Below are 27,409 nucleotides of genomic sequence, written 5' to 3' on the forward strand. Positions count from 1 at the left end.
GAGGGGGGAGACCAGCAAAAGCAGGGCCTTGGAGGTGTTGTAGCCTGAGAGGGCCTCTGGAAGCTCTTGGGAAGGCCTGAGGTGGCACTACCTTAAAACATCCTTCAGAGCAGGTAGGAAAAAAAGAGCCCAGGGAGACTCTAGAAACTGGCTTGAAGTTGAGAGTTGACTATGAGAGGCAAGAAGGATCTGAACTAGGGAAAAGCCTAGACAAATGTTTCTTGATACAAAGCCCTTTGGCATCCAGCCTTCCCCTTACTTCAGCTGGTTGGACACTTTTAAAAAGAACATGGGTGCCCCTATTCCTCAAAATCAAAATTTTATCAATTCCTTTCTAGTTTTCAGATGTCAATTAACCTGTAGTCTTTTCAGTGAGAATCCTAAAAATCCTGTAGTCATCTGGACAGGAATACATAGGTTATCCCCCCTTCCTCACTGTTCCCACTTATCAGGGAAGGGCAAAGTTCCCTCAAGTAAGAGCTTGCTCTCAAGAAATGTTTGCCTGAGCTCAGCCTGGTCCCAAAGCCCAAACTGTGCTGAAGCAAGATGGCCATGAGCAGCTCAAGGAAAAAAGTGTTTTCAAAAAATCAATCAAATAGCCCTAAATCTTATCTAGAACCTCCTCAGAAATGCCTATCAGAATCTCCCCAAAGAAGTCCATCTGAATCCCATAAATTTCTGATGTAGCTGTTCCATCACCATCTGGTTCATTGTAATAAACAATGAAATAAATCAATAAATAAGATGGAAACATTACACTGTAGTTTTGAATTTGTGGATAAGTGGGAGCCTGTGAAACCATTACATACCCACCAAAAACTGTTGTTCTGATCTTTCTTTAGATCCAATAAAAGATATAAGATAATTCAACATAGCTCTTATAGACTAATTTTAATCTCTCATTTTTCTAATATATGTAGATATTATAAAGATACAAATTTTAAAACATAATAGAATTCATAATAGCTTTTCATTACCATTTCTTTTATTTTTTTAAAACTCTTACCTTCAGTCTTAGTATCAATTCTAAGACTGAAAAGCAGCAAGGACAAGGCAATGGGGGTTAAGCAATTTGCTCAGTCACATAGCTAACATTTCTTTTTCTTTTTTAAAAAAATCTTTACATTCTGTCTTAGAATCAATACTATGGATTGGTTCCAAGGCAGAAGAGGATAAAGACTAGGCAAAGGGAGTTAAGTGACTTGTCCAAGATCACACAAATAGAAAGTGTCTGAGGCCAAATTTGAAACCAGGATCTCTTCTCTCTACCCCGACCTTTCAATATGCTGAGTCCCCTATCTCTCCAACCCCTGCTTCCCATTTTACTTTCTTAGCCAATATTAACAGAATAATTGTCATGAAAGTGACCTGTGAAACATTTTTATATTTTCAAAAGGTTTTAATACTCAGAAAAAGTTGAAAGTCAACTTCAAAGATTCATTTAAGACTTTAACTGTATATAAAGGTTAACTAAACAATCCATTTCAGCAAAACAAAATATAGTCTACTTACTTTTGTATTACATTTTGCAAGCTCAACATCATACCCAGTTCACCTTTCATCTTTTCTCTGTTAGCACGGCATTCTGCCAAGTAGCGTAAAGCCTAAAACAGAAATAATCAATTAATTTCCAGTTCTAGATTAACCTAAATTAAAATTATTAAGATCTATTGAGCTATATAATATTGTGTTCAACAATAAGAATGGTTGAGACACTTCAATTAAACAAATATTTATTGGCAACTATTATGTTCTAATATTTCCAATTGAGAAGACAAATTTTAAAAATAAAAATTGGTACTCTGCCAAAACAAAGAAATAAAAAACAGTTACTATTCTCAAAGAATTTATATTCAACTTGGGAGGAGGGGAGGTTAACATTTCAACAAATGAGTAAATTCAAGAATCTGAAGAGATGGGAAAAACTGATAAAGGTGAAGCAATTGTAAGGCATGGCTCAGATGCTAAGCTTTGATGGTTGTTATGGATTTTATAAGGCTTAGGTAAATAGAGAATACATTCTATACATTGGGAAATCTGTGAAAAGATTCAGAGACATGAAATTATCAGAAATCAGAGAGTTTGGAGAACCATATTAAGTAGACTAGAACATAAAGTAAATGTAGGGAAGCAGTATGAAAATAAATCTAGAAGATGAAAAATAAGGCTTTGGCTTAAATGGTAACCAAACTCAAAGGTAGAAAGTGATTCTTTTGATGATCACAAAATCATGGCTAAAGGTAATAATGCCTCTAGGATAAAATATGAATTCCTCAGCTTGACTTTTGAAACACTTTACAATCTGACTATCAAAACGAAGTACATTATTTGGACCTTTAATTTAAGATGATTTTAGTAGCTGGGAATAGAGATTGGAGAGAATGAAAGCAAGAAAACAATTAGGTAATTGTGATAGTCCAAGTAAGAGGTAATAAAGATCCAAACTAAGATAAATGGAGACATAGCAAGGAATTGGTTGGTGATGGAGAATAATAGTGGGTAGTACTAATTCTTATGATAGGAATTCCAACCAAAATGGCTACCTGAACAGAAAACTAATCATCCTGCTCCCCCTTAACTTTAGCAAAAATCTGAAATCACACCAGAATGAATGATGAAGAAATCCTGTGAGAAACTACAGTGACTATCACCCCAGAAATTAACAAAAAGTCAGCCAGGAGCCCAAAGACAATAGGAAAAGGAACCACCGATAAAGCCAGTGCAGGTGACAAGGCAGGAAGTTATGGGAGAGAAGGGCCAGAAACAACAGTATTCCATTACAACTATATATGTGGTATAGGATTATAATAAAATACTACTGTGCCATAAGAAATCATAAACAAAATGCACAAAAAATTGGAAACACTTATAGGAAGTGATATAAAGTGAACTGAGTAGAACCAGAACGTTTTTCATAGTAGCAACAATATATGATAATTAACTATAAATGACTTAACTATTATCAGCAAGGCAAGGATCCAGGCCAACTCTTTTAAGAGACTCATGACAAAAATAATAAATAATCCATCATCACAGAAGAAATAGACAGAATCTGAAGACAAAATGAAACATACCATTCTATATTCTCCATTAAAAATTCTCTAGTGTAAGCAATATGTGTTTCTTTCACAACACTGACAGACATGGAAACATATATTATTTAATATATGTACAGTCTATATCATAAGAACTGCCTTCTGCAGGGGGGGCAGAAGAAAGAAAACAGACTGCAAAATATCAAAAAACAAATATTAAGAAACTAAGGGCATGTACTTGGGAGGGAATATTATATATATATATATATGCATGCATGCATGTGTATATAAAAAGAAAGATTAAGAGAACCAGCAAGACACTCCAGCCTAAAGGCTCCGCGGTCCTAAAATGTCACAGTGGGCCGGAAGATCCAGAGTTCTGAACTTCAAGTGCCTATAAGGAGCCTAACTCTAGGAGGCAGAGATGAGCAGTGGAAGTCAGGGTAGACCAAGCAGAGTCAACTGTACCACCACAAAGTGGAGCAAAAGACAGTCTAGACAGGCTACAAAGCTTGAATTAAATAACTTCTAGTGATGAGTAAATCAAAGGAGGTCCAAAACAATATGAAAGATTTATATATATTTAGATTTACTATAGAGCCCCAAAAGAAGAATACTACTACTAGAAGAAAAAAAGTACAAGGAGAAACTCAAAAGGCAAAAATGGATTTTCCACACAATATAAATTAGCATTTATGATAAATGAAGCAAGAGAACAAAAGCTTCATAGGAAAGAAAAGGAAAATAGTTTAAAACAGAAAACAGTATACCTAAGTAATGAATTCCATAAAAGCTAGAACAGACCAAATAGAAATCAATAAACTCCATAATAAGAAATTTTAGAACAAAATAAAAAGACTGAAAAAAAAGTAGGAGAAAAACAGGGAGCCAAGCTAAGGAAACAAGAAACAGTAATACAATGAGCTGCAATTCTTACCCCTAAACAATTCTAAACAGATCTAAAAAAATGCACCAAGTAAAATCTTGATGGGAAAATAAAAATAAAAAAATTACAGTGAGTCATTTGTCCAGCCCCATTCAGTAAAGGAAGAGACAAAGAGGTTTGTAGACAATGGGGAAGGGATCTGGTTCAACACTACAATGCCCAAGGAGAAGCTGTGAACTGAAGCAAAAAGAAGTCCCAAATCCATAGTAGAATACCTGCAGACCCATACTGGAGTGCCATGAGGGAAAGAGTATTGACTAACAGCTTTGTTGCCTAATATCGAATAACTATTCACAGATCCAGAGTGGACTGACAAGTGGTTCCCATACCCCAGCCCAGAAGACCAAAGAGCAATTTCAGAAGCAAGCAGCAGTAATATGACTCTTTAGCTTCTAGTCTAGCCTGAAGCCTTGCAGAGGAAGAACCAGGGCAAGAATCTCAGGAGAGCCTGAAGTTCTCTCACTAAACTAGTAAATATTCTTCTGGCTGAAGTTGTCTGAGCTCAGCAGTTTACTCTTACTTACACCCAAATAATCCAAGATAAGAACTTGAAGAGCTCAGATCAGGAGCCAGCACTCACACTTGGTCCTTAGGAACACCATAAGCTTGTAAGTCCTCAACCTCTAAGATTCTGAAATAACACAAGAGGTCCACCGCAAATTTCCTATAGAAGCATGAAAGATCCTAGTCCTAATACGAAGTCCAAAGTCAGGAAGGAGGCTGGAGGAAGGCGCAAACAAAAAAAAGAAATCTCACCATTATAGCTATCATGGTTGTGGAGAAGCTTAAAACACAAACACAGAAGAAAAAAATGTTAAAACATCTATAAGCAATGCCTCAGAGAAAAATCAATGTCTTAGATATAAAGTAGACTAGAATTCTTAGAATAAATGAAGCAAGAGTTTTAAAAAAGTGTTTTAATATTTTTATAATTTAAATGAGCATTGTTAAGGAAAAAGAAAAGAAATGGAAGCTATAGAAGAAAGAATTGGAAAGGGAATGGCTTGGCACAAAAGGTGCTTTAAAACCTGAATCAAACAAGCAGCTCCCTTAAAACCAGAATGGACAAAACAGAAACTAGTGACTCCACGACGCATAAAGAAAAATTTAAACAAAGTTTTATTAAAAAAGAAAATAGAAGGTGTCTCATAGAAACACATGACTTAGAAAGAGAATGGGGGGGTTGGGGGGGAAGGATTTAATAATCTGAACGCCATGTCCAAAAACAAGGCTAACCAGAAGACAAAATGTAAAAAAGAAAGAATTCACTGGTTATCATCTTTAAAAAAATCCCAAACAAAAACTCACTGGAACATCATAATCAAAATCCAGAACTTCCAGGACAAAGAAAAACACTACAAGCAGCAAAAAGAAAGCAACCAAGTACCAAGTAACTATAGTCAGGATAATACACACAATTTAGTAGTTACTCATATAAAGGAGCAGAGAACTTAGAATCTGATTTTCTAGAAAGATTTATAACCCAGAATAACTTTTAGAGCAAAATTGAATATAATGTTACAAAGAAAAAATGTATGCTTAATGAAATAAGGGGCTTCCAAAGATTCCTGATGAAAAATAAATCAGAGCTTAGGGAAACTCTGAAGTTCAAATACAGGAGTGAAGAGAGTAAAGAAAGACAAAAAGGTAAACATGAATGAACAAAAATAAAGGACAAAACAAAAATAAATTGAAGATGGAGGCATAGGGGTAGCGAAAGTTCAGACCTCTGAAAACCCTTCTTCACTGATTAAAAATCAAATGCTCCTAAGGGACTGTAAACCAAACCTAACAACAGGCCAGAGCCAAGGAACCCTCCTGCTGGACTCAACTTAAAAGGTATGCCCCCCCAAAAGCCTGAATTTGAGAAGACTCTGGTTTAAGGGGAAGGAAGAAGGAAAGTCCCAGGACCTCTCCCCAACCTACAATACTGAGTCTCCATCAATGGCTGGAATCTCTGGGTAGGCAAGGAAGCTAGTTTGGAGGGAGTACCTTGTGGGGATAGTTGTGCCAGGCTCAGGACTCCACATACAGGCAACTGGGAGGCAGCTCAAGGAGAAGCACAGAGGACACAGCCTAGTCCCAGGAGCAGAGATAATCCATATTGTCCCCTTCCCTTCCTGAGGTTTTGGCCTCAGGGCACATGCAGCTCTGCAAGTTTAACTCAGCTGGGCTTAATCTCATCAAGCCTTCTGAGGGCCAGGAAGCTCAAGCTACAACACCCCTCCCCACAGACTGGCCTTGCTAAATAAACTCCAAGGGTGAAGGCTGAAAGAAAAGCCCAAACCCACAGATCCACCACCCAAAGAGAGGAGCAATAGTGCAGGCAACTTTGGTCTGCAAAGCTGGGATCTTTGGGCTTATCATAGACTTTCTTGCTGAGGTCACCTACCCCAAGTCTATTCCACTGATCCCTCCCTTCTGTCTTTTAGCCAGTACCATATTGTTTTTATGACCACTGCTTTATAGTATAGTTTGAGATCTGGTACTGCAAGGTGTGAATCTTAAAAACTACTCAGAATGTACTTTAGAAGATTTGATTTAGCTATTTCCTTATTGTAACAATGGAGATACTTGGTCTTAACAGAATTAGGAATGTCTTGGGAACTTTCATTACTCCATCCATACTTAGACATACTTTAGGGGAAGATAAAATTATAAACTCCTGATTGAACAATGGAGGTACTTAACTCATATCTTACAGTGAAGCTAGAACTTTAAACTAAGTCTATTTATAAATCTAATACAAAAAGGTGTTAAATACCTGTAAAGGTATTAATCACAAAAGGTCAAGTAACTCACAAAAGGCAAGCTTAACAAAGAAGTGTGAAGTACTCAGAAGATATAATCTAACCAGTGAAGGTGAGAACTAAAGAGTGGTGAGAATTAAGAATGGACAGTCCTGGAAAGAAGTGTCTACTGTGATTGGTAGACGTGAAAATTTAGGGGAGGTGACATAAGAGAAAATTTCTTTTAAAGTAGGGGTAAAAAGTCAGTTGAGGCAATTCAGTTCGGAGTAGAATTGGATTCTGAACTCAGTTCAGGAGATTGAGTTCAGTGGAGGACTGGAGCTTCCTTGGAGATGGTCTAGTAGTGAGTGATAAGACTGACTCTCTTTCCTTTAGACTCACGGTGAGTGATAAGACTGACTCCCTTTCCTTTAGATTCAGGAAATCCACTTTGGCCAAGGCCTTTAACTGTAATTATAAATTAACTTAAATTATAAATTAATTAATTCTCTCTCTCTCTCTCTCTCTCTCTCTCTCTCTCTCTCTCTCTCTCTCTCTCTCTCTCTCTCTCTCTCTCTCATTCCTTCTCTCTATGTTAATTAAAATCTCCGACTTCCGGTCAAGATGGTGGCTTAGAGAAAGCTAAAGTTCATATCTCCAGAAACCCTTCCTTACCGATCTCAAACTATATGCTCCTAGGGCACTGAAATTCAAAATGAACAACAGCATAGACCCCGGGAACCCTCCTCCTGGACCTGCATCAAAAAGTACGGCCACCCCCAAAAGCCAGAACCCGAGATCACTTGGACCTAAGGAGTAGGCAGAAGGAAGGTCCCAGGACCCATCCCCCCAACCCAGAGTGCTGAGTCCGAGGCAACAGAGGGAACTTCAGAGCCTCAGGGCCGGGTATTCGGAAGGCCTCTTCCTGAAAACAACCTGACTCAGTCTCGGGGGCACCCAACACAGACAGTAGGGAAACAGAGAGAGACAGGGGGAGCCTGTAGCCCCCTGGCTGGATCCTTCCATCCAGATCTTATGGAAGGTCCCTGCCTCAGGACATACTGAATTCAACCCAGCTGAAGTTAATCCTATCAGGAGCCCTCGAAGCCACGGCCCCTACCCCCTCAGAGTGCTGGGTCTTCTGGCCTGTAAAGGCATTGCAACACCTCCTCAAGCCAGGCTCATAGCGTGGAAATAAGGCAACGGAGAAGCATCAGGAGGGAACTGAGGAGGGCAGTAACACCAAAACCCCAGCAATTCCTGGCTTCCCCAGGAAGACAGAACAACAACTGCATAGAAAGGACAATTTGCCTAGGGCTAAAGCCTCTGAACACCAGACAGAGATAAGAAAAGCTATTCCTCCCATCTGAGATAGAGATGGCAAACAGCACAGAAGCACAGAAAGCCTCAACAGTCCAAGAAAAACAAGAAGAAGGGGGCGACTTTGGACACATTTTATGGAGCAAAAATACAAAATACAGAGGAGATAGAAGAGGAAACACAAGCAAATGCTCCGAAACCTTCGAAAGGAAACTGACACTCTCCAAAAACCAATGAAGAATTTGAATAGGAAAGGATCAAAAAGATGGAAGCCTTCTGGGAGGAAAAGTGGAAAATAATGCAAAAGAAATTCACGCATCAACAAAACCAGTTTGACCAAACTGAAAAGGAAAACCAGGCTTTAAAGGTCAGAATTAAGCAATTCTAAGACAAGCAAGAATTAATAAAGCAAAGCCAAAAGACCAAGAAATTAGAAGAGAACATAAAATATCTCACTGACAAGGTCATAGACTTGGAAAATAGAGGGAGAAGAGACAATTTAAGAATAATTGGACTTCCAGAAAATCCAGAAATAAACACCAAACTCGACATCGCAATACAAGAGATAATCAAAGAAAATTGCCCAGAGATCCTAGAACAAGAGGCCAATACAGACACTGAAAGAGTTCACAGAACACCCTATACACTAAATCCCCAAAAGACAACTCCCAGGAATGTAATTGCCAAATTCCAAAGCTTTCAAGCAAAAGAAAAAATCTTATAAGAAGCCAGAAAAAGACAATTTAGATATAAAGGAATGCCAATCAGGGTCACACAAGACCTTGCAATTTCCACTCTGAATGACCGTAAGGCATGGAACATGATTTTCAGAAAGGCAAGAGAGATTGGACTTCAACCAAGAATCAGCTATCCATCAAAATCGACTATATACTTCCAAGGGAAAGTATGGGCAGCATTCAACAAAATAGAAGATTTCCAAGCTTTTGCAAAGAAAAGACCAGAGCTCTGTGGAAAGTTCGATATCAACAACAAAGAGCATGGAATACCTGAAAAGGTAAATATTAAGGAAAGGGAAAAGGAGAAAAATGTTATCTTCTTCTTTTACTCAAACTCTCTTATAAAAGGACTACATTTATATCAATATATGTATATTAACATGTGGGGAAAACATAATGTGTAAATAGGGGGAAAAGAAAAACCGAATAGAATAATCTTTATCACACAAAGATTCACATGGGAAGGGGAGGGAAAGAAAACTCCTATAAGAAGGAGAGGAAGAGAGTTTTAACTTAAACCTTACTCTCAGGGAAATCAACTCTGAGAGGGAAGAACATCCAGATCCATTGGGATCTTAAATTCTATCTTACCCGACAAGGGTAGGGAGAAGGGAAAACCAAAGGGGGGGGGGGGGGGGGGGAGAGAACAAAAAGGGAGGGACTAGAAAGGGAAACATATCAAGGGAGGGGACAAGGGGGACTGAGTTAAAGTAAATCACTGGACTAAAAGGTAGAGCTGAAGAAGAAAGGTTAGAATTAGGGAAGGATATCAAAATGCCAGGGAGTCCAGAAGTGACAATCATAACTTTGGATGTGAATGGGATGAACTCACCCATAAAACGTAGACAAATAGCAGAATGGATTAGAATCCAAAACCCTACCATGTATGTTGTCTTCAAGAAACACACATGAGGCGGGTTTACACCCACAAGGTCAGAATTAAAGGATGGAATAAGACCTTCTGGGCCTCAACTGACAGAAAGAAGTCAGTAGTGGCAATCATGATATCTGATACAGCCAAAGCAAAAATAGACCTGATCAAAAGGGATAGGGAAGGTAATTTTATTTTGTTAAAAGGGACTTTAGATAATGAGGAAATATCATTAATCAACATGTATGCACCAAATAATATAGCACCCAAATTTCTAATGGAGAAACTAGGAGAACTGAAAGAAGAAATAGACAGTAAAACCATATTAGTGGGAGACTTGAACCAACCATTATCATATTTAGATAAATCAAATCAAAAAATAAATAAGAAAGAGGTAAAAGAAGTGAATGAAATCTTAGAAAAATTACAATTAATAGACATATGGAGAAAAATAAATAGGGACAAAAAGGAATACACCTTCTTCTCAGCACCACATGGCACATTCACAAAGATTGACCATACATTAGGTCACAAAAACATGGCATAAAAATGCAGAAAAGCAGAAATAATAAATGCAGCCTTTTCAGATCACAAGGCAATAAAAATAATAAGTAATGGTACGTGGAAAACCAAATCAAAAACTAATTGAAAATTAAACAATATGATACTCCAAAATCGTTTAGTTAGAGAAGAAATCATAGAAACAATAATTTGATCGAGGAAAATTACAATGGTGAGACAACCTTTCAAACCTTTTGGGATGCAGCCAACGCAGTAATCAGAGGTAAATTCATATCCCTGAGTGCATATATTAACGAACTAGGGAGAGCAGAGATCAATCAATTGGAAATTCAAATAAAAAAACTTGAAAACGATCAAATTAAAACCCCCCAGCAGAAAACCAAACTAGAAATCCTAAAAATTAAGGGAGAAATTAATAAAATAGAAAGTGATAGAACTATTGATTTAATAAATAAGACAAGAAGCTGGTACTTTGAAAAAACAAAATAGACAAAGTACTGGTCAATCTAATTAAAAAAAGGAAAGAAGAAAAGCAAATTAACAGCATTAAAGATGAAAAGGGGGACATCACCTCGATGAAGAGGAAATTAAGGCAATCATTAAAAATTACTTTGCCCAATTATATGGCAATAAATACACCAATTTAGGTGATATGAATGAATATATACAAAAATACAAACTGCCTAGACTAACAGAAGAAGAAATAGAATTCTTAAATAATCCCATATCAGAAAATGAAATCTAACAAGACATCAAAGAACTCCCTAAGAAAAAATCCCCAGGGCCTGATGGATTCACCAGTGAATTCTATCAAACATTCAGAGAACAGTTAATCCCAATACTATACAAACTATTTGACATAATAAGCAAAGAGGGAGTTCTACCAAACTCCTTTTACGACATAAACTTGGTACTGATTCCAAAACCAGGCAGGTCAAAAACAGAGAAAGAAAATTATAGACCCATCTCCCTAATGAATAGAGATGCAAAAATCTTAAATAGGATACTAGCAAAAAGACTCCAGCAAGTGATCAGAAGGGTCATCCACCATGATCAAGTAGGATTTATACCAGGGATGCAGGGCTGGTTCAATATTAAGAAAACCATCCACATAATTGACCACATCAACAAGCAAACCAACAAGAACGACATGATTATCTCAATAGAAGCAGAAAAAGCCTTTTACAACATCCATTCCTATTAAAAACACTAGAAAGCATAGGAATAGAAGGATCGTTCCTAAAAATAATAAACAGTATATATCTAAAACCATCAACTAATATAATCTGCAATGGGGATAAACTAGATGCATTCCCAATAAGATCAGGAGTGAAACAAGGATGCCCATTATCACCTCTACTATTTGACATTGTACTAGAAACACTAGCAGTAGCAATTAGAGAAGAAAAAGAAATTGAAGGCATCAAAATAGGCAAGGAGGAGACCAAGTTATCGCTCTTTGCAGATGATATGATGGTCTACTTAAAAAATCCTAGAGATTCAACCAAAAAGCTAATCAAAATAATCAACAACTTTAGCAAAGTTGCAGAATACAAAATAAACCCGCATAAGTCATCAGCATTTCTATATATCTCCAACACAGATCAGCAGCAAAAACTAGAAAGAGAATCCCATTTAAAATCACCTTAGACAAAATAAAATACCTAGGAATCTATCTCCCGAGACAAACACAGGAACTATATGAACACAACTACAAAACACTCTCCACACAACTAAAACTAGACTTGAGCAATTGGAAAAACATTAACTGCTCATGGATAGGACGAGCCAATATAATAAAAATGACAATCCTACCCAAATTAATTTACTTATTTAGTGCCATACCCATTGAACTACCAAAAAACTTCTTTACTGAATTAGAAAAAACCATAACAAAGTTCATTTGGAATAACAAAAGATCAAGGATATCCAGGGAAATAATGAAAAAAAAAACACAAATGATGGGGGCCTTGCAGTCACAGACCTTAAACTATATTACAAAGCAGCAGTCATCAAAACAATTTGGTACTGGATATGAGACAGAAAGGAGGATCAGTGGAATAGACTGGGGGCAAGCGACCTCAGCAAGATAGTATACGATAAACCCAAAGATCCCAGCTTTTGGGACAAAAATCCACTATTCGATAAAAACTGCTGGGAAAATTGGAAGATAGTGTGGGAGAGATTAGGTTTGGATCAGCATCTTACAACCTACACCAAGATAACTCAGAATGGGTGAATGTCTTGAACATAAAGAAGGAAACTATAAGTAAATTAGGCAAACACAGAATAGTATACTTGTCAGATCTTTGGGAAAGGAAAGATTTTAAAACCAAACAAGGGTTAGAAAAAAAATCACAAAATATAAAATGAATAATTTTGATTACATCAAATTAAAAAGGTATTGTACAAACAAAGCCAATGCAACCAAAATCAGAAGGAATTAACAAATTGGGAAACAATCTTCATACAAAAACCTCTGACAAAGGTCTAATTACTCAAATTTATAAAGAGCTAAATCAATTGTACAAAAAATCAAGCCATTCTCCAATTGATAAATGGGCAAGAGACATGAATAGGCAATTTTCAGTCAAAGAAATCAAAAATATTAATAAGAACATGAAAAAGTGTTCTAAATCTCTTATAATCAGAGAGACGCAAATCAAAACAACTCTGAGGTACCACCTCACACCTAGCAGATTGGCAAACATTACAGCAATGGAAAGCAATGAATGCTGGAGGGGATGTGGCAAAGTTGGGACATTATTGCACTGCTGGTGGAGTTGTGAATTTCCAAGCATTCTGGAGGGCAATTTGGAACTATGTCCAAAGGGTGCTGAAAGACTGTCTGCCCTTTGATCTAGCCATAGCACTGCTGGATTTGTACCCCAAAAAGATAATAAGGAAAAAAGACTTGTACAAGAATATTCGTAGCTATGCTCTTTGTGGTGGCAAAAAATTAGAAACGAGGGGATGCCCTTCAATTGGGAATGGCTGAACAAACTGTGGTATATGTTGGTGATGGAATACTACTGAAAGGAATAATAAACTAGAGGAATTCTATGTGAACTGGAATGACCTCCAGGAATTGATGCAGAGTGAAAGGAAAAGTACCAGAAGAACCATGTACACAGAGACTGATACACTGTGGTACAATCTAACATAATAGACTTCTCTACTAGCAGGAATGCAATAATTCAGGGCAATTCTGAGGGACTTATAAGGGAGAATGCTATCCACATCCAGAGAAAGTACTGTGGGAGTAGAAACACAGAAGAAAAACATATAATTGATCACATGGTCCAATGGGGACATGATTGGGAATATTGACTTTAAATGATCATTCTACTGCAAATATTAATGATATGGAAATCTATTTTGAACAATGATAGATGTAATACCCAGTAGAATTATGCGTAGGCTACTGGAACAGTGTGGGGAGGGGAGGAAGGGAAAGAATACGATTCTTGTAGCCAAGGAATAATGTTCTAAATTGACTAAATAAAATTTTTTAAAAAGTAAGGGTTCAAAGTGAAAAAGAAAAAAAGAACTTGAACATAAAGGAGTAACAGAATAAAATGCCCTTTAAACAACTGGAAAATGGCTAAACAAATTATGATATATCAACATAACTAAATATGATTATGTCATAAGAAATAATGAGATTATTTCAGAGAATGTGGGTAGTATAATCTGACCCACAATTAAGTGAATCGAACCAGAACACTTTAGTCAAGGACAGCAATGTAAAAATTAAAAACAATACTTAAAGACTCAAGAATTTTGATGAATGCAATGACCAACCATATCTCCAAAGGACTTGTCAGTCATTTCCTGAAAGAAATGAAATACACAAGGTCCAGAGACACAATCAAATCTTGTTTATCTTTCTCACCTTCAAACATTCCCATGATATTATTAGTAACAATTTTCATTTTCACATTAGCAACTGCGCACATTTGTGAAGCAGAGAAAAAAATGAAAGGCATAAAGCACACAAATCTGTGGAGTACCTGGCATACTTCTAGGCACTGCGTTTGTTTTCTATTTTCATTGTTTGTTTTTAAAACACAAGTTTTGGGTTGCAGTTATGAACTAAAAACATATTGCAAGTCCTTTGGGCTATAAGGTGATGCTGAAACTTTGCCAGCCTTATTGAAATGTTAGTACAAAAGGTCAGGGAATTCTATAGAATTATTAGCAATCAAGAAAAATGTTTTGTACGTTACCAATTTAATTTTGTGTACAGCATTTTATGGATTATTTCATGGTTACTGGAATAGGAAAAGTACATTTTATCAGAATTAAAATGTTTTGTAATTAAGAAATGTATGCAGAAAAAGTATATTTTCAGTAATCTCTAGCTCCAACTCCCTATTTCTCACAGATTCAACATATCAACATTCACATTTTTTAAATTCCTACTGTCTTTTAGGAACATTACCCCCCATGAAAGTTGAGGATCAGTGACTATAAACACTCAGTTGGGTATAGAAATCTATCTTACCCAACTGGGAAGTGGAAGGGGAAGGGAATGATATAAAAGAGGAAAGGAGTAATAAAAAAAAGCAAAGAAATTAAGGGAGGTGGTGGTCAGAAACAAAACAGAATTTGGGGGACAGGATGAGAAAGAGAAGAAAATAGGATGGAGAAAACAGTATTCATAACTATGCATGTGAATAAGGATGAATTCATCCACAAAAATTGAAGTGGTAAGCAAAATGGACAACAATAATATGCTGTTTACAAGAAACACACTTGAAACAGGAAGACACATATATAGAGTGGGAAAAAGGCAGAATCTATTATGCTTCAACTGAGGTAAAAGAGACAGGAGTTGCAGGTTCTTAAGACAAGAGAAAAGCAAAAATAGTATTAATTAGAAGAGATAAAGAGAGAAACTACATTTTGCTAAAAGGTAACATAATAAACAATGAAATAACATTAATGCTAAACATATATGCATCAAATGCCAGAGCATCCAAATTCTTAAAGGCACAAATAAAACCAATTAAACCAAAATTACAAGGAAAGCAGGTCTAAGGGAAGGGGAGGTATGATTTTTCAAGTAGGTTTCTCTGATAAGACTTAATTTCTCATATATCTAGGAACTGAGTAAATTTTATAAAATTAAGAGTCATTCCCTAATTGATAAATGGTTAAAGGATATGACCAGACCATTTTCAGAAGAAATCAAGGATATCTATAGTGCAATAAAAATGCTCTTTATCACTACTGACTAAATAAATGCAAATTATAACAACTCTTGAGATATCACCTCACACCTATCAGATTGGCTAACGTGACAGAAAAGTAAAATGATAAATGCTGAAGGGAATGTAGAAAAATAGGGACACTAAATGCAATGCACTGCTAATAGAGTTGTGAACTTCTCTAATTTGGACCTATATCTAAAAGGGCTATGTGATTTGACCCAGAAAACACAACTCTAAGTCTGTATCCCAAAGATTTTTTTTGAGGGGGTGATGATCTATATGTAGGATCTATATGTACAAAAATATTTATATAGCAGCTCTTTTTGTGGTGGCAACAAACTGGAAATCAAAGGGTACCCATCAACTGGAAAATGGCTGAACAAGTTGAAGTATATCACTGTGATGCAATACTTTAGGCTACAACATATCATAGATGGACAATTTTTGAAAAATTTGGAAAGACATATAAACTGATGTAGAATAAAGTGAGGAGAATCAGTACACTTGTAATAGCAATATTGTACAATGACCAATTGTGACTTAGCTATGCTACTCAAAATCAAGACAATAATCTAAAGATAATTTTGAAGAAATGACAAAAAATTCAGATCTACTGCAAGAGAGAACTGATTAACTTTGAATGCAAATTAAAGTATTTTTTACACCTTAGTTTTCTTGCTATTTTCGGCAGCATCTCTAATATGGAAATGTTTTCCATGATTTCACATGCTAAAAAAATTAACTTGCTATTTCTCTTTAATGTTTAACTTACTAGAATATGTTGATTTTTTCCATGAGTCCTGGGGGGCAAATGGGTAAACAAGCCTGTAAACAAATTTATGTATGTAAAGATATAAGCATGGAATTAAGAGAAAAGTAGAAAGAAAAGCTAAACTAGGCATGGTGGTACAGGTCTATAATCCCTGCTGCTTGGGAGATGGTCCTGCCTATCTAACCCCTTTTTCTCCATCTCCTTTATTTACTTTTTAGGTCCTCATCCAGGTAATATCCTCTAAACAAAGGTGCCCCACAGCATTGTGCCCCAAGTCCTCTACCCATTCTAAAACAATTGATGATCTCATCAGCCCCCATGAATTTATTGTTGTTCTGTTGTTCCAGGTGTGTCCTATTCCAAGATGCTCCATTTCCATCTTTATATTGATGATTCTCAAATCTTCCTATGCTGCCTTAATCTCTCTGCTGCACTCCATTTGTGAATCTCCAACTACCTTTCAGATTCATGAACTGCATATTCAAGTAATATCTAAAATTCAAGATATTGAAAACAGCTCATTATCTTTTGCCCTAAAACCTGTCTGGGCAACTAGGTGGCACGGTAAAATAGACTGCTGAGCTTGGAGTAAAGACAACTCATATTCTGAGTTCAAATCCAGTTTCTGACACTTACTAGCTAGCTGACCTGGGGCAAGTCACTTAACTCTTTGGTTTCCTCATCTATAAAATGAGCTAGAGGAGGAAAAGACAAACCATTCCATTTTGCCAAGAAAATCCCAAATGATGTCACATAAGAGTTGGGCACAAATGAAAATGAGCAAACAACAAAAACCTACTCACTCCTCCTACCTTTGCTATTACTGTGGAGGGGAACACTATCCTCCCAATCCTTCAAGAATCATCCTCAGCTCCCCATTCTCTAACCCCTCACATCCAATCTATTGCCAATGCCTATCAATGTCATCTATATACATCTTCCTAATATGCTCCCTTCTTTCTTCTAATACTGTCACCACTCTGGTTCAAGCCCTTATAACCTCATGCCTGAACTATTCCAAAAGCACTGATGGTAGGTTCCTCAAGGAGTTCACAATCATTAAATGGGCACAACAACAAGCAAATAAGTATGTACAAATAAGCTATAAACAGGAGATAATTAAGAGAGAAAAGTTATTAGAATTAAAAGGGGTTGGGAAAGACTTCCTGTAACAGATAGGATTTTAACTGAGACTTAAAAGAAGCCAGGAAAACCAGTAGGCAGGGATGAGGAGGGAAAGCATTCCAGGCATTGAGGTCAGAGAAAAAGCAGGGGGGCATAGAGTATGAAAGAGTTTGGACACCAAACAGAAGATCTTATATTTGATGGAGGCAATAAGGAGCCATTGCAGTTTACTGTATAGGGAGAATAACATGGTAAGATCTGTGCTTTCTGGTGCCTGAATGAAGGATATAATGGAGTAGGAGGAGACTTAAGGCAAGTACACACACCAGAAGGTTGTTAAAATACTCTAAACATAAGGTATTACTGGTATGCAAGAGAGTAGAAGTAATATCAAGAGTGAAGGAGTCATATTTGAAAAATGTTGCAAAAGTGAAATCAATAGGCCTTGGCAGTCAACTAGATATGGGTGAGGATGGAGGTAAGGAAAAGTAAGTCAAGGATGACTTCTAGGTTGTGAGCCTAAAAGCATGCTATTGTACTGAAAAGCAATTGATAAAAGTATTGGGGGTGGAGAGTAGTCATTCTAAAGGGAAAGATCAATGAGTTCCATTTTGGACATACTGAGTTTAAGATGTCTACTGAGCATCCAATTCAAGACATCTGAAAGGCAGTTGGATATGCAAGATTAGAGATGATCAGAGAGGCTTGTGAACCTTAAAAATTCTCAGACCCTACTTCATAAGGTTGGGTTAAGACCATTCCCCATTGGGACCATTCCCCATTTGGGCAGTGAAGGTACTTGATCAGGAATGTGAGAACTCTACTTCACCATACTTAAGCATGCCTTAGGGGAAGATAAAGTTGTAAACTCCTTACTGAACAATGAAAAGTACTTAAACCCATACTTAGAGGAAGACAAAAAGTCCTTAAACTGTGCCTATTTTTAGATATAATACAAAAGGGTGCTAAGTATCTATAAAGGTCAGGCAACTTGTGAACTTACAAGGAGCAAAGAGGTGAGAACTTACTCAGAGATTCTAGTCTACTCAGGTGTGAATTACTCAAGATTAGTCTTCTTAGGTGTGAACTAAGAATGGTCTGTCCTTTGAAAAACGTCTACTGTGATTGGTAGATTGGAGAACTTAGGGGAGGAGACATAGGAGAAAATTGCCTTTATAAGGAGATGAGAATCTGAGAGCATGAGACAGTCTGTTGAAGAACAGTCTCTTGAAAGACAGTCTCCTAAGGACACAGTCTCTTGAAGACAGTCTGAGGGAGGCTGACTCTGGCTGAAACTCCCTCTGAGGAGACTCTGTCCCTCTGAATCCTTGCTTGGACAGATCTTGTGGTGAGTGATAAAAAACTGACTGATCCCTCTCTTGCCTAGGCTGGCTCATGCCGGCCTAGGGCTGGTATAGCCCTTTTCTCATTATTTCCTTTTTCTCTCTTTCTCTTTCTTAATTCCTCATTGTATTAATTAAAATCTCTCATTGAATTAATTAAAAAATAAAAACCCAGTTGATTTGGGTATATTTTAATAATTGGGAATATTTCCCTGGCAACCACCTTATATATTTGATTTAAAACAAGACACTGTCTTGAAACCATATTTTCTGCGGTCACAACTTACTCATCCACTCTTTTATCTACTACAATTTATATCTTCCACTATTTTAATTATCACAGTTTATGGCCTCAACTATTTTAATTATTACAGGCTGGAGCGGGATAGATAGAAAAATACAGCAAAGATTGTTACCAGTATTTACCAACCGAAAGGCTGAAAAGTGAAAATGCTGATACACTTTCAGGACAAATTAAAAATATCACTAAACTTACAGCATAGAAGGCTCTGTAGATAAGGGTGCCCGAGGATGGAAAATGAATTTTAATTAACAAAAACTTCTTTTCCACTTGCTCTATTTAAAGAATTGTACCAGCTGCTGGGGCTGAGAGTAGAAGAGTTACAATGAATACATATGTCTCTTTTCCTTTCAGAATGAGAAAAAAAGTACAAGTAAAATGACTTTAAAAACAATTATGAAAGAACCTATCAACAAGTACACAGTAATATAAATTAAATAAACAATTTAAATATCGTATATAAATGCTAATATAAAATGTGTGCCATAAAAAAGTTGAATTTCATTTTACTGTATAAATTCTCTCAATGCTATCATTATATTCCCATAAGCTTTAAATAGACTTGTTACAGTTTTATAACAAAAATGTGCTTAATTCTTCTATTTTGGACTATGTTTTATTTTTCCTCACTTCTCTGCATCATTTAACACTACTAACCACCTGTTCCTCCTAAACATTCTCTCTTTTCTCTGGCTTTCCATGACCCTATTCTCTCTAGTTCTCTGACAAGTCTGAAGCAATCCTTTTCAGTCTCAACTGCACAAATATCATCCTTCTACTCACTGTATATGAATATTTCTCTGCCCTAGGCTCTCCTCACATATTAACTCTCCTATTTCTGTTGAGAGCATTACCATTCTTCCACTCAGCTAGTCACAATCTGAGTAGTCTCTAATTCCTAATTTTCTAAATTTTCCTCAGTGTTTTTAACCAATCAAATGTCAACTCTTGTTGATTCCTTCTCCACAAATCTAGCAACCATTCTCTTCTCTCCATTTACATAGCAACCAACTCAGTTCTTTTTCTATCTGATGAGCTATTGCAACAACTTTTTAATTGGTTTCTCAGCCTTCAGGTTTTCCACTCTCCAATTCATCTTCACATAGCTAATGAATTAATATTCCTAAAGCACGCCTCTCTTCACGTTATTCCAGTTGCTCAGAGCCCCTAATTACCCTCCAAGATAAAACACTAACTTCTCTTTTTGAAACCTTTACAATATAGCTCTAAAATGCTTACATCAATACAATAGAATAATAATGGATCAATAAATTGGGCATGCAACTTAAAAAACTAGAAAAAGAACAAATGAAATATCCCCATTTAAACACCAAATTAGAAATCCTGGAAACCAAAGCAGCAATTAATAAAAATTTAAAAATCATTAAAGTAGTAAGACAAGGATCTAGTTTTGTGAAGAAAAAAAAAGATAAACCACTGATTAATTTGATTTAAAAAAAACAAATTAACAGTATCAAAAATAAAAAGGGCAAATTTACAACCAATGAAGATGAAATTAAAGCAATTATTAGTAGTTACAATATGGTTGAAATCTGTCTTTCCAGATTTACTGTATTTTCATTCTGCTCTTCTCTGCTTAGAAGTCCTCTTCAAGTACCATGTTTAGTTCAGGATAACACATTCAGAGGACTCATAGAATCCATAGCTTCCTTCCAAACTCAGTTCAGATACTATCTCCAACATGAAACCTATCCTGATCTTCTCCAGGAAACTACTTTAGATATATTTTGAGCTTTAATGTTCATGTACATGCTGTTCTCTCCAATAAAACAAACTCCTGCAGCATAAATACTGTGTTTTTTTCATCTTTGTACTATATCAACACTTAACACAATATCTGACCACACAATAGGCCCTTAATAGATATCTGTTGAATTTCAATTGTAATAGTAGAGTTATAGAGATAAGAGTAAGTTTTAAAAGAAGTTGAAGGCTGTCTTTAAGATGCTATAATGGGCACACATTAGGAATTCTGGAGAAAGGATTCTGGAATTCAGGGGGCAGAGGAGAAAGAGTTTTGAAGGTACAACTGCTTCCTGTCTAACCTGGGAGAGAAAGAACTGCTTTTGTGAGCTTTCCTACCCCTCAAGCCTTTGGTGGATGAAGGGAAATCTTCAAACCATTTCCCTGAGGTTTCTATTTAGCTGTTGAACATCCTGGAGAAGAATTGCCTGGTGATTTTACCTTGAAATCCTGACTTTCTTAGAGCTCTGAGGATTTTCCTCAGGGTTCAGACCCAGCTGGGTGGACTCAGCCATCTTGGGTCCACTCTTAGCATAATTTGGAGACAACTTTGGGAGAAATAACTGAATCAGAATCTGAGGAATATAGTCAGGTAGACAGAGTTCAGGGACGTTTAGCCAGAAAATAGGAAGCTTGATAGGGAGCCTGAAGACCAGAGATATTCATCTTGCAATGAACTTAGTTTTGGTGTGTGTGAGTTAAGAAAATTAGAGCTAGGGAAACCCTTTTTACTAATCCTCACTTCCTAACCTTGATCTACAATAAAATAGATATTCTCTCTATAACATTGTCTCTAGGAGTTTGTGCACTACTAGCCCAGTGAGGGAAACCTGGGGACAACACCTGGGAATCTAGGCAGCTCTCTAAGGTGGATTACACCATCTATCCACCTTGATTTCTCTATTAGGGACCTGTTTTTTCCACAATGAAGAACAATGACTAGCTGGAAAACCACCAGAAGAAAGTGATCGATATAATGCAAGAACTCAAACTCAATCATGAATCAGCATCAATTAAAGGAATTGTTGGGTGTATTTAGCAAGAAAAGAACATAATTTCAGGGATCTGAAGGGCAACAGATAGACATAGCAGAGATGATGATTTAGACTGGTTTTAAGAAAAACTTCTCCATTATTCAAGCTGCCCAAACCAAATACGGGGCCTAAAGGAGTTCTCTCACTCCCTGAAGTGTGCTGAGCTAAATAACCAACTGTCAGCTGTAGGAGCCAAGCTGAAACAGGGAGTCTCTGGGGTTCCTTCTCCATACTATGCAATAATGGCAATTGCCTAAGTCAAAACAGTGTCAGAGGCAGTGGGTAAAGATGCAATTTAGGATGAAAGCTAAGTATATAAACAAATTAACAAAAAATCCAACTTCAGATTCTGAAAATAAACCATTTAAAAAATAAGATGATTCACTTAGCAATTAATGAGTTCCAGCTTCTTAAGTGAAAGAATATTTATTTAATTGGTTAATTTAGAATATTTTTCCATGGTTACATGATTCGTGTTCTTCCCCTCCCTTCTTCTGTGTTTCTATTCCCACAGTTCTTTCTCTGGATGTGGATAGCATTCTTTCTCATAAATCCCTCAGAATTGTCCTAGATCATTGCATTGCTACTAGTAGAGTCCATTACATTCAATTGTGCCACAATGTATCAGTCTCTGTATATAATGTTCTCCTAGTTCTGCTCCTTTCCCTCTGCATAAATTCCTGGTAGTCTTTCCAGTTTACAAATAAATCCTCCAATTCATTATTCCTTTCAGCACAATAGTATCCCATCACCAACAGATTGTGAATCTTAAAATTTCTCAGACTTGTGAATCTTAAAAATTCTCACTCTACCTTGGAACATTTTTGGTTAAGGCTGCTATTCCCTTATTTTTTTAATGAAGGGACTTTAGTCAGGAATGTAGGTGGGAAATCTAACATTACTCCACCCATACTTAGGCATACTTTAGGGGGAGATAAAGTTGTAAACTCCTTACTGAACAATGAAAAGTACTTAACCCATACTTAAAGTAAAGCTAAAACCCTTAAGCTGGGTCTATTTTTAGATCTAATACAAAAAGGTGCTAAGTACCTATGAAGGTAAAATTAATCACTAAAAGTTCAAGCAAGTTTAGCAAGAGGTGTGAGGTTTTAGTCTACTCAGGTGTGAATTAAGAATGGTCATTCCTTTGGAAAACGTCTACTGTGATTGGTAGATGTGAAAACTTAGGGGAGGTGACATAGGAGAAAATTCTCTTTAAAAGGAGGTCAGAAAGGCCTCTGAAGTTTTTGAGCTTTGGAGCTGAATTGGAGGTCAGGAGTCAGAGAAGGCTGCTGGAGCTCTGAAATGAGTGCAGCTTTGGTAGCTGAGTTGGAGCTGGGACTAGTTGGAGTAGCTGGGTCTCTCTGAACACTAGAATCTTGCTTGGGACAAATCTTGTGGTGAGTGATTAAAGACTGACTAGTCTCTCTTAAAGCTTAGGCCTAGGCCAATGGCCTAGGCCCTGTTTCCATTATTTCCTCTTATTCTCTCTCCCTTTCCTTAATTCCTCATTTGTATTAATTAAAATCTCCATAAAACCCAGCTGAATTGGGTATATTTAATACTTGGGAATTTTCCCATGGCGACCACTTTATTTTTGATATAAAATCAAGACACAAAAAATTATTTTTACAGTTTGGCAATTCACAGTCATGAAACCATATTTTCGTGGTCACACTTTAAGGAAACCACTCTTTTAACTGTAACATGATATAATTTGTTCAGCCATTCCCCAATCGATAAGACACCCCCTCATTTTTTGCCACTACAAAGAACTCAGCTATAAATATTTTTGTACATGTCTTTTTCCTTATTATCTCTTTGGGGTACAAACCCAGCAGTGGTATGACTAGATCAAATGGCAAGCAGTCTTTTAAAGCCCTTTGGGCATAAAGAATAGTGGGTTTTTAATATATGGAGCAAAGTTACATATAACTGTTAAGAAAGTTCTACGTTGTCCTCTACCTGTGACAAGGGAATCACTTTAAAAGACTGATATATATTAATTTAAGGTCGCCAAGGAATTCAGCTATGTAATTCCTAAATGAAAACTCAAGTCAGCTGTCAACCTTTTATGGAGTTTAATTTCAATAGGAGGAAGAAAGGAATTAGAGATAGAGAGAGAGAAAAAGGGAGAGAAGGGAATAGGGCTTAAATACCCCTTCTGTTTAGGCAACCTTTTATGGAGTTTAATTTCAATAGGAGGAAGAAAGGAATTAGAGATAGAGAGAGAGAAAAAGGGAGAGAAGGGAATAGGGCTTAAATACCCCTTCTGTTTAGGCTGGGCCAAAAGGCCCAAGCCCTTAGATAGCTGAGGCAAAGAAAAGAGATCAGTCCCTATTACTCACGTGACCAAAATGGTAAACAGTCTCAGAGGCCCCCACCTTCAGCTTCCTTCAGAGCAAGCTTCTCAGAGCACACCGCCACCACTCCGGCCAACTCCTCAACAACCCCCAGTCTTCAGACCCCCCTGATCTTTAAGGAAACCATCCAAGTTGCCTCCCCTCAGTCGTCACATCTACCAATCACTGTCCATCAATTTCCCTGTGCCAATGGAGGCTCTAGCTTAACCCAGGACCGCCCAGAGGCTTTGCACATGTCTGTTGAAGGTCATATTTTCAAATGATTAAATCTTTGCTCCTTTGCTACAGCCCTTTCTAAATCCTGTTAACCTGAGTAGGGTAGAGATTGGAATAATTAAATTTTGATCTAGGCTGCAGCCCTTACTCAATCCTGTTAGGACTGAATAGGGTGGAGATTGATTCCAAGTATCTCCATTGTATCAATTCTAAAATCAATCATGACTCAAAGAAATTCCTGTTCTATGCTTAAGCATAGGTCAAAGTCCTTTCCATTGTTCAGCAAAAGGTTTCTGTCCTAAAGTAATCTTAAGAAGGGAAGAGAAGGAACCTCCCATGCCAATGGGGTTCCCATTCCAATAGACTATCAGTAAGAAATTTTCCAAGTATGAAATATCCCAATGGTGAAATTTCCAACATTTATAAGTCTAAGGAATTTTGAGGTTTACATACCATAGAAAAAAGGAGGCAGTGGCACTTGAAATTCAGCTTATTTAATTCAACAAACATTTACTGAGGCATGCTACAATGCCAGGACTTCACTCCTGGGAGTTGTACCTATATTTGGAAAAAAAAAAAACAACCTTCCTATCCAGTTCTCCCAGGAGCTGTGCAAGTTATTCAAAGACAAAGCTATTTGTATTCCAGCCTAAAATATGGTTAAAGTGAATTGGCATCTAGCAGTAACATGTAACATTAAGTTTGGAGACAAAATTATAAAGAACCAACATATAAAAGTGTTTGCAAAAATCTAAATAGCTATGTGTTACACAATAAAATTAATTTGTACTGAAAAACTAAAATGAAAGATTAAAAATCTTCAAATACAAAGAAATACAATCACTCTCGTATTCAGGATGAAATCAGATTAACAAATATGACATACTACCTAACATAAGACTTTCCAAGTTATCTTGGTATGGTCATGTAAAAATCCACACAATAACCAAAATGTTTGGCTGCAGTCACATTTAAAATTTTGTATATATTACTCCAAAAGCAGAATGTAAGCTAACTCTTCCAAGGTAAAGATCTGCTCTATTTTCTCTGAGTTCCTTCTGATATCTAAATCTACCATTAACTTTATTCTTTCCCATTATTAATGTTCTCTTCTAGATTTGGGAGAAGGGGAAAAATTAGATAACATCTACAAAGTGATATAATAACCTTTCATTCAATCTACTAAAACTATTGTTCCAAAGCTACTATAAAAAAGGGAATTTCAAAAGCTTGTAAATTTTACCATAGTTAAAAATCTGAGGAAAAACGCAAATTTGGCAACTTGAACATTTCTAAAAAGAAATCTAAAAAGTCAAATTTTTTTATGTTCAACTTAATTTTAAAATTGTCAATATATATTCTGCTCTCCCTCTTCACCTGAAGAACTTTATAATCTAGCAGTTGCCTAATAAAGTGGAGTTTCCTCTTTTAACCTTCTCATAGGACTTTGAAAAATGTCAACATTAAAGGAAAAAATTGTTTAAAAGACACTCAAATATTTATTGTAAGTAGCATCTAAGCAATTTTAGAATTATAAGTTTCTGTCCTGCTGCAGTTTAACTTTGTATGACCTTGCTAATTAAGATTAAAGTATCAATCATTTTTAACCAAATCCTTATCTCTCTAGAAAAAGCTAGGATTTTGCATGCTAATTTTAGTGTTTTGATCTGCTGTTACTCTTTTTTAAATACACCAAGGCCAAGGGCAATGTGACTTTACTAGCAGGGACTTCATAATTTGTCAGCTATATCAAAGCTTGAAAACCTTGGGCACTTCAAGGGTTGTTTTCATGTTTCTACTTCATGGTTAGTTATAACAGTAGCAGATCACAAATTTCTAAAAATGAAGTACTTAATTCCATATGTAGCATATATATACATTTTTTTAATGTTGCTGAGAATCCAGTGCTGCTTGGTTCTCATGGGATCTGACAAGTACACCTTATTTTACACACAGCAAATTTTGGATCTTGAGCAGTGATAGCATATGAAAAGCAGAGGGTAAACTGAAACCCAAACAGATGCCAAATCCTTATTTTAGTTTCAAGGTTCTTTCCTGAAACTCCTCTAGCCCTGCTAATGAACTTAAGTGAAGAAATAAATAGGAAGAGAAGAAACAAGTGATAGAAGAAAAATGAAACAGATGAGTATTTTATTTCAAGGAAAAGGAGTAGTTAAATACTAACAAAAATCTTATTTTGCTAAAAATGTGTCCCTGTTTCTGGAATTCTTTCCTTCTTTATCCCTGCTTCCTGGTTTCTCTTCAAATCTCAACTAAAATCCAGCTTCTCCAACAATCCCCCTTAATTCCAATGCCTTTTGAGATCATCTCCAATTTATCCTGTATATGCCTTATATACATTGTTAATTACATGTTGCCTCCTCACTAGACTGAGCTCTATGAGGGCAAGGAGTGTTTTTGCTTTTCTTTTTATTTCCAGTGCCTAGCACAATGACTGGAAAATAATTAAGCAAGAACAACAAAGTAACATTTGATATTCTAGATATACCAGTAGTGCTCAAAGTATAGTCCCCAGAACCATTTTTTTTCCTTGGTGGGGGGAGTGGGATCACCAAGGTCAAAATTATTTCCAAAATAATACTAACACATTTTACTTTTAAGGCAAGAATACTAAAGTCTTTTTCACTCTCATTTTCTAAAGTGAACAGTGGTATTTTCCAAAGGCCACATGATCTGTGAGTTAAGATTTAGATGCAGGCATCAAGACTGAGTTAAAATCCCACTTGCAGAACTTGTGCTTTTATCTCACCAGTTTACAATCTACAGATATAGCTATACGTGTCATTTTGTTTGCATTCATCCAACATCAGCAATAAATAATAATCAGAGATCTTTTTATGTGAATGCTTGAAAATCAATGCAAGAAATACTGAAACATTCAAAGTGCTAAGTAACTTTTTTGAATTTCATGGTTTATTCTGGAATAACTGAATTAATATTTACACCGACAATGCCAAATGGTAAGACTGCTGGCAAATTAAGATAAATTAAGGCAGTGGCATTGTATACTTCACCACTATGCACTCATGATAAAAAACAAATGCCAGTTTCATTTAAGCATATCCTAGCTGAAACAATAAAAATTTATTTTATT

The 27,409-nt window shown here is 36.4% G+C and overlaps 1 protein-coding gene across 1 annotated transcript in view; it reads right to left on the reverse strand.

Annotated features, from left to right (window-relative positions):
* The window catches only part of ARMC1 (armadillo repeat containing 1), an 82,178-nt gene that overhangs the window by 43,738 nt on the left and 11,031 nt on the right, over positions 1-27,409 (reverse strand). The window contains exon 3 of the mRNA XM_001379158.4: positions 1,513-1,604. Coding sequence (XP_001379195.1) covers positions 1,513-1,604 — 92 coding nt within the window. The remainder of the gene's footprint in view (positions 1-1,512; positions 1,605-27,409) is intronic.

This window comes from Monodelphis domestica, chromosome 3 (assembly GCF_027887165.1).
Source record: "Monodelphis domestica isolate mMonDom1 chromosome 3, mMonDom1.pri, whole genome shotgun sequence".
In the NCBI taxonomy this organism is placed as follows: domain Eukaryota; kingdom Metazoa; phylum Chordata; class Mammalia; order Didelphimorphia; family Didelphidae; genus Monodelphis; species Monodelphis domestica.